Raw genomic sequence first — 12,045 nt, 5'->3', positions numbered from 1 at the left:
GGAAGATTTTTTTCAGAAGTGATGGGAAATGGGGAGCACTGTTCAGTGTAATTCTTAGTGCATGGAAGTTTACTCTGCCATTCTTCTGTTCCCTGACTGGAAAAAGGAGAGGCTACTTGTCTCCGAGCCAGCACAGCCACATCTGTACCTCCTGAATTCTTTCACTTTTGTCTGAATATCTGAAATACTATTCACAGAACAGTACATTTTAAGAGTCTCTCTTTTTATTCATGCACCATTATTTTACAAGTTAATTGTCTATTTTTCCTCCTCTTAGGGGGTAGCTGATTTGTAGCTAGACATTAAAATAAGTTATTGAAAAGTTGTACAATAGATCGTATGTTCCTTGTGGTTGCAAGAATGGTGGGGTTTCTTAGTTGTTAAAGTTTTGAAGGCTGTAATGTAAACTTGTGCAACTTCCACTGAATGAATTTTGCCTCTCAATTTATCTCTGCTAAACTCTTCAGTTCAAAGTTTTAATGTTCTTGTCGCAAGAAAATGATTGATTGCAAAAGTTATATTTGGCAATATTTATTTTCTCAGATATTTTTGCTCTAAGTCCACTGAAAAATAATTTGCAAGCAAAATGTTTGTTATCCCAAATCAACTTGAGAGTGATTGCTTTCCCTGATATTGTACAGGATTCTTGGATGACATTTAGAAAGTTTTCCTCAAAATTTGTTCATGTGGTTCTTTGGGGTTTTTTGTTTAGTTTTGTTACAGTGTTTGCAATTGGATAAACATGAAGTATCTGAGGCTATTGCAATAGTTTCCCATATTTAATTATTGCTGAAGAATATAGGGGAAAAGACTGTAAAAAAATCTTTAGTTAACCTCGTAAAGCATTGCACTATTTTGTAGAGCAAATAGCCTTTTCTGCTTGAAGTTAATTTGGCCTGTGAAAGGCAGTACCTGAATACCATGCCAGATAAGTAATTATTCCTGATTGTAATGTTGGGGGTTTTTTTCAGGTATAGGTCACAAGAAATTCAGTTAGGGTAGAGTATGTACAAAGCTAAGAAATAGGCAGATTTTTTGTTGTAAGATTGTGTAAAAATTATTTACAGTTAATACTTGCACAAAGGTTAGAAAGGTTGATGAAGTGATACTTAGTTTTGCTTTACTATTCACTGCATGTCAGAATGTAATTATGACTGATTCATGAAACTGTCTTAGCAATGAACCATCTTTATTAAAATGCTGATCAAGAAAAGAGCTGACAGTAATAAAGAATAGAACACTTTAGTCTTGTTGCTTTTGAATGATTGCTAATTACCCCAGAGGTCATGTATAGTGCTTATGAGGATTCATTGACATTTTCTTTAAAATCTACTGTTTCAACAACACCTGAACAAGGAGACAAAAACTATATGTGCATCCAACAATGCTTGTACCAAGTTTTTCTTCACCACCAAGTACCTGGTGTTTCCCTTTCTTCTTCCTCCTCTCCCCGAGTACATCTCAATCCCAAGGATTAGTGGAGCAGAAAGTTAGAAGTGCTACAAACTTGATTAATTTCCTTTTTTTTTTTTTTTTTGTTCTTTTTTTGTTTTCAAGTAAGGCAAAAGGAAAAAAGAAGCAACCCTTTGAAGGTGCCTCACCTGTACCATGCATGCTCCTGTCTAACAGTCTGGTTGATCTCCTTGTAGAGCTGCACCAGAGAGGAAACTGCACTTAGCCTTGTACACTTCTCTCAGCAGGTTGTGGACAGACCAGCTCCAGATACACATTCTGGTGACTTTGAAAGTACACTGAATTAAAAACCTGTGGGTATGCTTTGTATATCAGTAATATTTTTATTCGTTACATACCATGTTTTTGCTGAAGATGATTGTTGTTCTGCCATAGTTATAGAAAATGTAGTTGTAATGGTATCCTCTGGATGGAGAAGCCTTTTCTTTAAATTGCTTAAGGAAGAATATTAAGAAAGAAGAAATAATACTCTAGTTGATAATTTAGCACTACATGGAGTCAAATATTGAAAAATAAAGGTTAAGTCTAGTGAGCTTTGTTTACCTGAGGAACTCTTTCTCTGTTAGCTAGTGACTCTCATCATATCTACATGTTGTGTGATGTGGAAGAACACCTTAGGCTGAATGTAAATGTATGAAAAGAATGATTGCAAATGAACAATCAAATTATTTTCTGATTTGCTGGAGAAAAGGAGTATTAGTGATCCTGTAACCAAATCAGAGGATGCATTTGAAAAGGAGGGTGAGATCTATGTGAAAATTGTGATTCCTTTTCCTCAGAAAGAGTGGCTGGAAGTTGCACTTCTTAGATAGGCATGGTTACTAATATGGGTGTTCTGATGGGCTTGTTCAGAGACCAAGAGTATGAATTGTGCAGCTTTGCCTGCTTGGAGATAGAACTATACTCTTCCTTGCTCATATGGAAAATGAGCATTTGATACTGCAGTGCTGCCACTGCATTTTCCAGGTGTCTGGTTTGACCCAGGCATGAAAGGCTGTGGAAACTCAGCACGTGTGGGAATTAAGGTGACAATCCTCCTAAACTGAAGCACTCTTGTATCTCTGTTCCCCTACACCTTCTCTGGAGGTCTCAGATGGACACAGCTAAGTGCTAATCTAAACACTCCTCTTAATTCTTTGGCTGCTGATTAGAACTGTGGGGTGATTAGTTTGTCTATTCTTGTGGTCTGATAGGATGATTTATATGTTGGTTTTTTTGGATTTTTGTTTTAATACCATTAAAATTCAGAGCAGAGAATAATAATTGGGTTAACTTAGGGTGATCTTCAAGGTTAAGAAGTGTCTACTCACCTGCATTATCAAGTGCTACAAGCTGATCACAATAAGTGAGCTCAGAGGGCACGTGGTACTTAGTGTGGTGTTCGTTGTGGACTGCAAGGCCATCTGTGGCATTTCAGGGCTTTTTGTGACACAGGGGAGACATGTGTGACACAAGTGTAAGAAAAAGATTGATTGCAAAAATTATATTTAGCAATATTTACTGCCAAAACTTAAAACTTGAGAACTTGCAGGTTATTCAGCTAACGTAGATTACCTTTTGAAATTTTCTGAAGTTTCTTTCCTCATAATAATCTATCCCGTCATGTGCTTTAATTTCTTGAGAGTTAAACATTTTAATAGCTACCATTCTTGATTGCAGCAATAAAGGAATATCAGAGATGCTTACTGGAAAAAAAGTATTTGTTAGTCTGTATTTAATAACTTTCTAGAATAGATCTTTTGACAGTCTAATTTTATCTATTCTGTCTAAAGGTGGTTGTTTTAAGTGTCTTGAGTTGAGCCATGAGGTTTTACCTTTATTTTCTCTTCTGAAATAAAAAGTTTTTGAGCCACTCAGTGGCTCAAAATGAGTCCATGCTTACACTGCATTTTTAACTTACTAATTGCATTTTCAATTCTGTAATTGCATTTACTCTTTGTATACATAAATACATAATAACTAATTAATTTTATGCATTTGAATTGCATAGGGTAAGTCAGACTTTAAATATCTCAATAGAATAGAAAATTTGTTGGAAACTGAGGATGGTTCCACTAGGCTGACTGTAGCTTCAGTATTAAGCATGTATTTCAAAAGGAGTTCAGCCCAAAATGAAATTTGAAAATTTAAAACTCCATCTTAAGAAATGGAAACCAATTGTTATAGTTATGGGTTTGACAACTAAGTGCTAACAACCTGAGCACTCCAGTTAGTTCTTTGTCTGTTGATTAGGATTCCATGGTGATTAATGAGTGTGAGAATGCAATCACATCCATAGCTTTAATCAGTCCCATGCTGGATGAGGAAGTCCAAAGATGCAGAAAGAAAGAACTTCTATATGTAATCTTAGTAGGGGTTTTCCCCATGCTGTAAGAAGCTGAAAGGTAAAAAGTAAAGAAGCCTATCCTTTCACCCCTCTCCAAACTTCCAGGATCTTTAAATTATAGTAGTGATTTTTTAGTACCATGATGCAGGAGAATAATGTTGCTGGTACCTGTGAAGGGTAGACAAGATGCATGGTGATACTCACATAGGCACTCTCTTTGATGTTCAGTATTTCATTTTTACACTTGTGAGCAGGATTTGTTTTTACATACCATGGTACCATGCATCTGGTTTTCTTTTTTCCAGATCTAGTATTTTAAATGTTTAGCTTGGACATTTACAATTTTTCTGTGTGCTTTATTTTATTTTGTTGTGTACTCTGATGATTTAAAGCATGTATCCTAAAAAAGATATAAATATGCATATTTTTCCTTCTGCCTTCCTGTGAAACAGATAAGTGAATGCTTATGTGTGCAGAAATAAAGAACCAGGGTGGGTATCCTTGTTGACAAAGGAGACCCCAAAAAGTAGAGACCTTTGGATCTCTACTCAGCACATAACTTCTCTGTGACCTTTCTGAGTGAGCAAAGATCACCACGTGCTGCATCTCCCTTTAGGGCTATCTCCAAGGGTACATTCGTAGCTGAGAGAAGAGATGGTGGTGTTATTGTCTGGCAGTGTGAGCAATCCTTCTACTACTGCCCTTGGGTTCACTGCTGCTGCTGCTGTCCCACCTTTTCTCTCCTCTACTATGCTGAGCTCAGTTTGTGTAAATAACATTTTCCACTTCTGTTTGGTGGTTTGGGGTTTTTTTGTTATGTTATTTTCCATTAGCACCTATGGATCTGTACTTGTGATGTATTCACATAAGGAAAGGTTGTTCCTACCCTGCAAAGGTAGCTTATACTCTAACTGCAGGGATCATGTCCTGAAGGGCTGTTTTCTGAGAGTGTGTTGTGATTCAGATGATGATGTTTGAGTTTTGAAATGAATGGCAGGAGCCATTCATTTTATGTATATTCATAGAGTGTCTTAACACAATAGGCGTGGGTGAGCTTTGAAGTGTCTCAGTGAAAATAATTAGCAATGAGTATGGATAGACACCTGAACGTGTAGAAGGATTAGGGAGTTCCTGTGGCTCTTATTTGTATTCAGAATATGATCTCTAAATGGCCAGAGTACTTTCCTGAACTGACCGTCAGTCTGGAGAGACCAAACATGTCAATTAAACAGGAACTTCCCAGGAGTAAAATGCCAGATATTTCCAAAAGGACTAAGTATTTCTTGGCTCCTGTTAGCTGTCCTCTGCTTTTATGCTTACACTGTGCATTACAGAAAACTGCTGTACATCAGAATTCTGGTTTTTCTTTTTGTTTACATTTGGTTCAGTTGACTTTTGCCTCCTAAGGAAGCAAAAAATCACTTGGACTATATTAATTATATTTTATAGATCTCTGAACTGAATTCTGCTATTGCATTTTTGGCTGAAAGGTCTTACATCTAACAGGGTTTTTTGAAATAAATTACATCATGTTGTATCATATTAGAATCAAAAATAGTACATCATTACAGACATAACAAATAAAGCTTGTAGGGAAGGAAATATCTCTGTTAGGCAATGTTTGTATCTTAAAAGAGGTCCAAAAACATAAATAATTTTTTGAACACACAAGTTCTTTTTAACTAGAGTCACTAATTATAGTGTTTTTTCCTGAAGAGTGATAATACTAATTACTTCAAAGACAGAGAAAAGAGAAGAAAGAAAAAAAAAGGCATCTTCTCTTCAGCTGTATTGGTGGTATTTGCATCTTCAGTTTCATGGTTCTTACCTCTGAAACTCATTCAGTGTTATGTCATGGAGCCATAAAAGCTGTCAGTGCATGGAAGGAGTGACAAATTTGTAAGTGGAACACAAGTGGACTAAAACAGTGTAGCACTGGGCACCCATTTCTGTTTCATGAAGCTGCACAGACCTGCATTACATAGCCCAGTACAAGTCTGTATCTGAGTGCACAGGACACCTGCTTGTCATTGGCAGCTGGGCCTCCAGCACCACTGTAAATATCAGGGAGCAAATTTACACCAGCTACAGTGTTCAGGTGTGCTTTTGTTTTTTCAGCTCTACCATAACCATGGAATACTCTCAAGTATATGTGAGTCTGTGTTCACTTTTCACTATGTGCAACACAACACCCTGAGGGAGCAGTAGAGTTTATAAATCTGACTTGAAGGCCAAATAGATGAGGCTGAATTCATGTAAAAGTCCCATCTCTTGTTTCCAGGAAAAAACAAGCCATATTGATTAATAGCATTACTAAACTTGCAAGTATCTAAAGTTAACCTAAGTAATTTCATCATCCTCAAATCTGTAGTAGTAATCTGTGGGGTTTCTCCCCATCTAACATAAAGAAAATAGTACTTAAGTTATTCTACTACTTTGGAAAAATAAACCATTAGGTGGAAAGATGCTGGCAAAGAAAAACTAAGTGAACTAACTTTGCTGTGAAATTTCAGTAATCTTCCTTCTGGCCTTGGCTGCCAGACTGATGCTGAGGAAAAGCTTAAACATCCTCCCTCCCCTGTGCATATTACTTATTACATGCCTCTGGAACTTTTTTCTTCTGCTCTGTTATTCTCTTTCTTTGTGAGCTCTCACGAGAAGAAAGGGAATAGATTATAATAATATTGTAGCACCAGTGCTATTGTGTTTGCAGTAGCCTTAGTCCAAGATAATGATTTGATTAGCATGGCTTTTTCACTTACTGGAATTAAAGATACATGGATTTTCTTGGGATTCTGTGCTTTCAGGATGGTTTTTGTTTTACCTTCTTTCTTCAGCTGTATCTCTTTGCAGAGAAGCTGGAGGTTAAAAGTAGGTACAGAGCTTTCACTAATAGCCAAGGGCAAAAAATTAGTGCAATGAGTCATCACAGTAATTCCTGCAGATATTTGTGATCTGTGTCCTATGCAATGCATTTGTTCAAAAGGGCCATTGTTCCTTAAATCACTGATGGTAGTTCTTCTAAATATTTTTCCTGCAATGTAGTTGCTGTGACTGAGGTTTGACATTTCCAATTTTGTTATTTGATTGGCCTCAAGGAGGCCTTGAAAAATTCAAACATGCAGAATATGAAATGCTTAACAAGAATATTAAAGATAAACCAGTAGTTCACGGTGCAGTGAAGAAGCAGACTAATTTAGTGGATTCTAGCAAATGGAAGAATTTTACTGGTGTTGAACTACATTTAAAAAAAATGTTTTATTGCTTAAATTAAATTATTGATACTGCTATGTTTTCTAAAATACGAATACTTTCCTCTCTTTCTTCTATGGCTTCTTTTGCTTCTTGCTCTATATAACACCCAGAAGTTCTGTGTGTTGGAAATAGTCAAAACAGATAAGCAGAGCTATTCCCTTTGTTGGGGTGAGGAGGGGGGTAAAATCTTGGTCCTGCTGATAGTAGTGAAAATCTTGCTCTCAGCCTCAGGCCTTGAATCAAAAAAAGCACCCTAAAGCTGGGTTTAAGTTTTTTAACAGAAGCAATTATTGTAACTACTCAGGGGCATCTTGTATCACACTTAGAATCCTACAGGTTGTTTAAAGGAGAGCAGAAAGGATCCTTTTCTGAGTAAATTCATACATTGCAAAAATGAAATAAAATCTTTTAGATACAGAGTTTTGTTTATTCCCCCCTCATCCATTTTACAGCAAAACTTGTGGTTCATAGATTTGATCTTTGTATCAAGATCCAAAATCTTTACTGCTCTTAGTAAAAGGAAAAGATAAAATTATTTTTAGTTTATAAAATAGAAGTAATTTCACTTGTTGCTAGAACTTGTGTTCCATTAAACTTCTAGTGCTTCTAATTTTGTATTTCAAAAGGTATATATTTTAATGTGAAAATAATTTTTGCAACAAAGTGGTACCTAGAGAGAATGAGTAATATCCACCCTAATTTCATCCCATGTGCTTCTAATCTATATTAATTTTTTAGCTGATGGACTTGTGATAGGCCTTTTTGTTTCGCATATGTGAGTGATTTTCACCTTATTTCTTTGCTTCAATAATTGCAAATGAGACTTCAGCTTTTAGATCTTGAATTTCAGTTTTGCAGATGATATTCATGCTGATGGTTTATTACAGCAGTGTGTCTTCTGTGTATCACAGACAATAGTAAATACAGCTTTGGCTCGAGGAAAGCTATTCTTTTTTTTTTTTTTTTCCTCCGTAGAAATACTGCAGCACAGTCCAGCTTGATTCTGGAATAGACTACAGGAAACGAGTGCTTCCAGCTGCTGGAAAACTTTACTACCTGTAAGTTTATCTATGATATTGTATTAGCTTCCTTCTTCCTTCTTATTAGCCAATAATTTCCTATTCAGTGGGAAAAGAAAAATGTATAGTAGAATTAGCAGGGTGTGACTTTTCCTTTCTTTGCTTTCTGGTCCATTTTGTTCAGCAAACCGCCTTCCATTATGCCTTGATATTAACTTCATTAAACTACATTTTTGGTAACCACACTAGCATCATTTATAATGTGTGACTGAATAAAAACTAATTAGATTTTTTTGGGAGGTGTGGTATTTGGAGAACTGAAGTGACAGATGGTTAGAAAGTGATGAATATCCTCTTGTAAGAGACTGCACAATTCTCTTATAATAGAATAACATCCTTATTGTATTTAAGTAATTAAGTATTTATAGAAATCCAATGAGAAGGATTTATTTAATTTTTGGTGTTTCCAATGCTGTGGATTAAAAAAACCCAACTCCCTTATGTTTTCACAGATTGTTTCTGTTAATCATGACAAAATTTCTTTAGCACTTTATATTTGCAAATAAATGTATTTTAAAATATATTCGCAGATGTGTTTCTGCTTGCAGCATAAATCTGCCTAATAGGAACATCCTCTTTAATACTTTGAAACCTTTGCAATGTAAACATTTTTCTGTCTTGTATTTTCTCTTGTAATATTATTTACTCAGTGACTACCTGAACAAAGCAGACTACAATCACTTAATATTAGATTTATAATAGTTGTATCTTTAAAATACTGATTTAAAAATCATGTTTCCAGAAAGGTGGGGTATTTTTATCACTGTGATGGGTGTTTGAAATCATGTATGTCCATGCTACTTTTTAATGAAGTTAGATGTTGTAGCTGTTTGTCTGGAAGGAGGAATACTGCTTGGTAGAACTTTTCCCGCTTTTGAAAGGAAGTGACAGAATTTCAAATATGGAAAACAGGTCCAGTGCAAGTTCTGTATCCTTAAACTGTGGCTCTACGAACTTGAGAAAATTAGCTCTTGTGCTGTGTTTTTGCCTGGCTGCACTGGCTCAGTGCTTTGTCACACCTGCTCAGCAGAACTTTCTGAAGCCACCACTGATACCTTTGCTCATCATGGCCCTCCTGAGTGCTGCTGTCCCTGCCTGTGGTGCTGCTCCCTGGGCCTGCTGCACTCTGTGACCTTCTGGTGGGCACTGTGGAGAGCACCTGCCACATTGTTTTCCATACTCTGGAGAAAGGAAAGGATGTTTGTGGTTTCTAGCAGGTTATAGGCCAAACATGGTGCCTGTGGCATCAGCTCTCAGAGGAGAAGCAATATAAGCAAATTCCAGGAGTAGTACCCGGCCAAAATATCTCATTGTGTTCTGTGGTAAAACTTCTGATCAAGTGAATGGCAGAGATGGGCAATAATTCTGTCTTATGTTCTCTTACTGGATAGATGTTGGTTGCCTTCAGAACCTGATGTGTAAATCATTAGGAAGCAGTGGGGTGAAAAATTATTAAAAAACCCCCATAGCTGCCAATGGAATTAGGTACTTATTTCTTTATCCTTTCTTCTTCTGAGGGAATCTTATTCATTCTTCTATTCAAACTGGTTCATTGGAGCTAGCTTAGTATGTGGGGATTCCTTTTGTTTGGTTTGTTTTAAAACTAGGTACTGCATACAGTATTTTGCTACAGATTCTAAAATTTAATTAGCAGTCTTGTCTCCCAAAGAAAATGTTCTTGTTCAACATGTATATGTTCTTCAATTAATGGCTGTAGTATCATTGTCAGATTTTTTAAAAGAATCCTCTTAATGCTTCATATGTTGTGTAGTCCTGTCTTCATTTAAAACATGTAACTGAGGGTTACTTAAAACTGTTTCATACTCCTCTGAGAGCAGTCAGTGTAACACCATTACAAGATGCCTGATCAAAGCAACTTCATCGATCTCAGTCTCAGGTGTCTATTTTCAAAACAAACTTTCTTGGCAATTAGGTACAAATATTCACCTGTTTCTTCTGGTAGCCTTTCAGTTGAAATTTCTGTTACTCATATGTATGCCCATGCACATACTCTCTGAGATAGATACAGATATATAAATATATTTATACACACGTGCACACACTCTTTACCCCCTTTTATGGCCTTTTTTTTTTCTGGTGTTGTCTGTTCCTTATTGTTTTGTCAGAGGAATGCATCACACCAATATCAATATTGAGAGAAGCTTCTAGAATTTTATGTAACCTCCTAGTCAGAAAAGGTTTTTCATGTCTTCAAAATGGCACTTGTATAAGTTCGTGGGTTTTTAATTTTTTTCCCAAATTCTTTGTATCTACAAGGTTTGTCATCACTAAGCTTTAGCTAAAAAGAAGTTACTTCAGTTCTGATCTTAACATTTTTAAGGTGCTTAAGGCCTAATGAGCAGGAGAGTATGTGTTTAACAAACTGATATCATTTGTCAGTTAAGAGGATGTCTAGAATTGTGTAAAGCAGTGTGACTTCAGTGCATCAAGATCTATAAGATTTCACACCAAAAGTTTACACCAACTTCAGTGAAGCATTATATATCCTAGTTCTAGTTTGTTATCTACTGTAATAGTAATTTACTATTCTCAGGTAGAAATCTTATCTATCTCTCTATCTATCTATCAATTCATCTTTAAGAATAAAACATGGAAAGTTTGGCTCTCTACCCTATTCAGTGATTAAAAAAAAAGTTTTCTGATTGGACTGATTTTTTAATTCTTGTGGCCCAGAAGATGAATGCAAACTTTACTTCAGCTATCAGCACAGATATTTTGCATTTTACCATCTGTGGTTGATCTTTTACCAAGCAGTATTAGGAACAGAGGTTGGGAAACTGCTAAAACTGCTAATAAACAGATGATAGTGGTATTTTTAATTTCACAGCTTAATTTTGCAAATTGTTTGGTCAATATAATCGGTTGACTTGACGCAGCACCCTCCCCCCCCCCCCCCAAAAAAAGAAAAATCTGTTTCAACATTTAATTTCACAAAGTCCCCTCTCAGAAATTTCAAAGGATACTTCTTTAGGTGCTTGACTGCCTTGCCTTGCCTTGTCTATTTGCTCTTATTTTGCATGCAAGATAGAGCCAGAAGCCTTTTTACTCATTGTGTACACATAGTGTTAATGGGTCTGCTCTGCCTGCATTGCCTCATTACTGGAAACAGCTCAAAACACAGAAGTCTTTCAGTGTATGCAAATAAGGCAGAATCATCTACCTGAGAGTTAATATTCTCTACTTTTAAGTGTATTCTAAATGTAATGTTTGTATTTAGAGCATAACATCCTGTTCTCTTTTTTTATGGGCAAAAAGCTAAGCAGGCTCAGGCAGCTGTTTGATGTTGGCTTCAAGTGTTATTAATTTCATATTCTATTATTCTTTTCACTGTAGCACAAGTGAAGCTGATGTGGAGGCTGTCATGGATAAGTTGTTTGATGAGCTGGCTCAGAAACAAAATGATTGTACGTAAGTTAATTTCTCTTGAAAGAGAATACATTTAGAACACAATGCCCAATCTCCACTGACCAATTAATAAGTTCCATTGCTGTATATGGGTTGATGCCACACTCAAGTGGCAGTCATTGTATCAGCATTTTGTCTAATTTATGTGTTGAATCATGTGCTATTATTCATGAAGCTATGCATTTCCTATCTGTAAGAGATGAATTTTATAGTAATTATCCAGAGAAGATTGAGTCTTTGTTCATGTTCCCATAGTAACTAGACCAAGGATTCTAAAAGTGCAAGGCAGAGAGCTGGGGCTGAATAAAGCATGTGGAACCATTGCAGACTTCACGTTTGAAGAGCTGTGCGACAGAGTGAGTACCCAGTCCAATCTAGATCGGTTAATGCTCAGGCTTTTCACAGTTAAAAAAAATTTCAAACCACACAAACTTGCTATTTTCCCAAGATGCACTGAATTAAAAAGGCTTTTAAAAAACTTGATTA

The 12,045-nt window shown here is 36.2% G+C and overlaps 1 protein-coding gene across 1 annotated transcript in view; it reads left to right on the top strand.

Annotated features, from left to right (window-relative positions):
• The window catches only part of AFG1L (AFG1 like ATPase), a 64,105-nt gene that overhangs the window by 31,280 nt on the left and 20,780 nt on the right, over positions 1 to 12,045 (top strand). Inside the window, exons 8-10 of the mRNA XM_058801802.1 lie at positions 8,030 to 8,112; positions 11,488 to 11,558; positions 11,815 to 11,915. Coding sequence (XP_058657785.1) covers positions 8,030 to 8,112; positions 11,488 to 11,558; positions 11,815 to 11,915 — 255 coding nt within the window. The remainder of the gene's footprint in view (positions 1 to 8,029; positions 8,113 to 11,487; positions 11,559 to 11,814; positions 11,916 to 12,045) is intronic.

The sequence above is a fragment of the Ammospiza caudacuta genome, chromosome 3 (assembly GCF_027887145.1).
Source record: "Ammospiza caudacuta isolate bAmmCau1 chromosome 3, bAmmCau1.pri, whole genome shotgun sequence".
NCBI lineage: Eukaryota > Metazoa > Chordata > Aves > Passeriformes > Passerellidae > Ammospiza > Ammospiza caudacuta.
The sequence above is the reverse complement of the archived record's forward strand: the minus strand, read 5'-3'. Positions and strand labels throughout refer to the sequence as shown.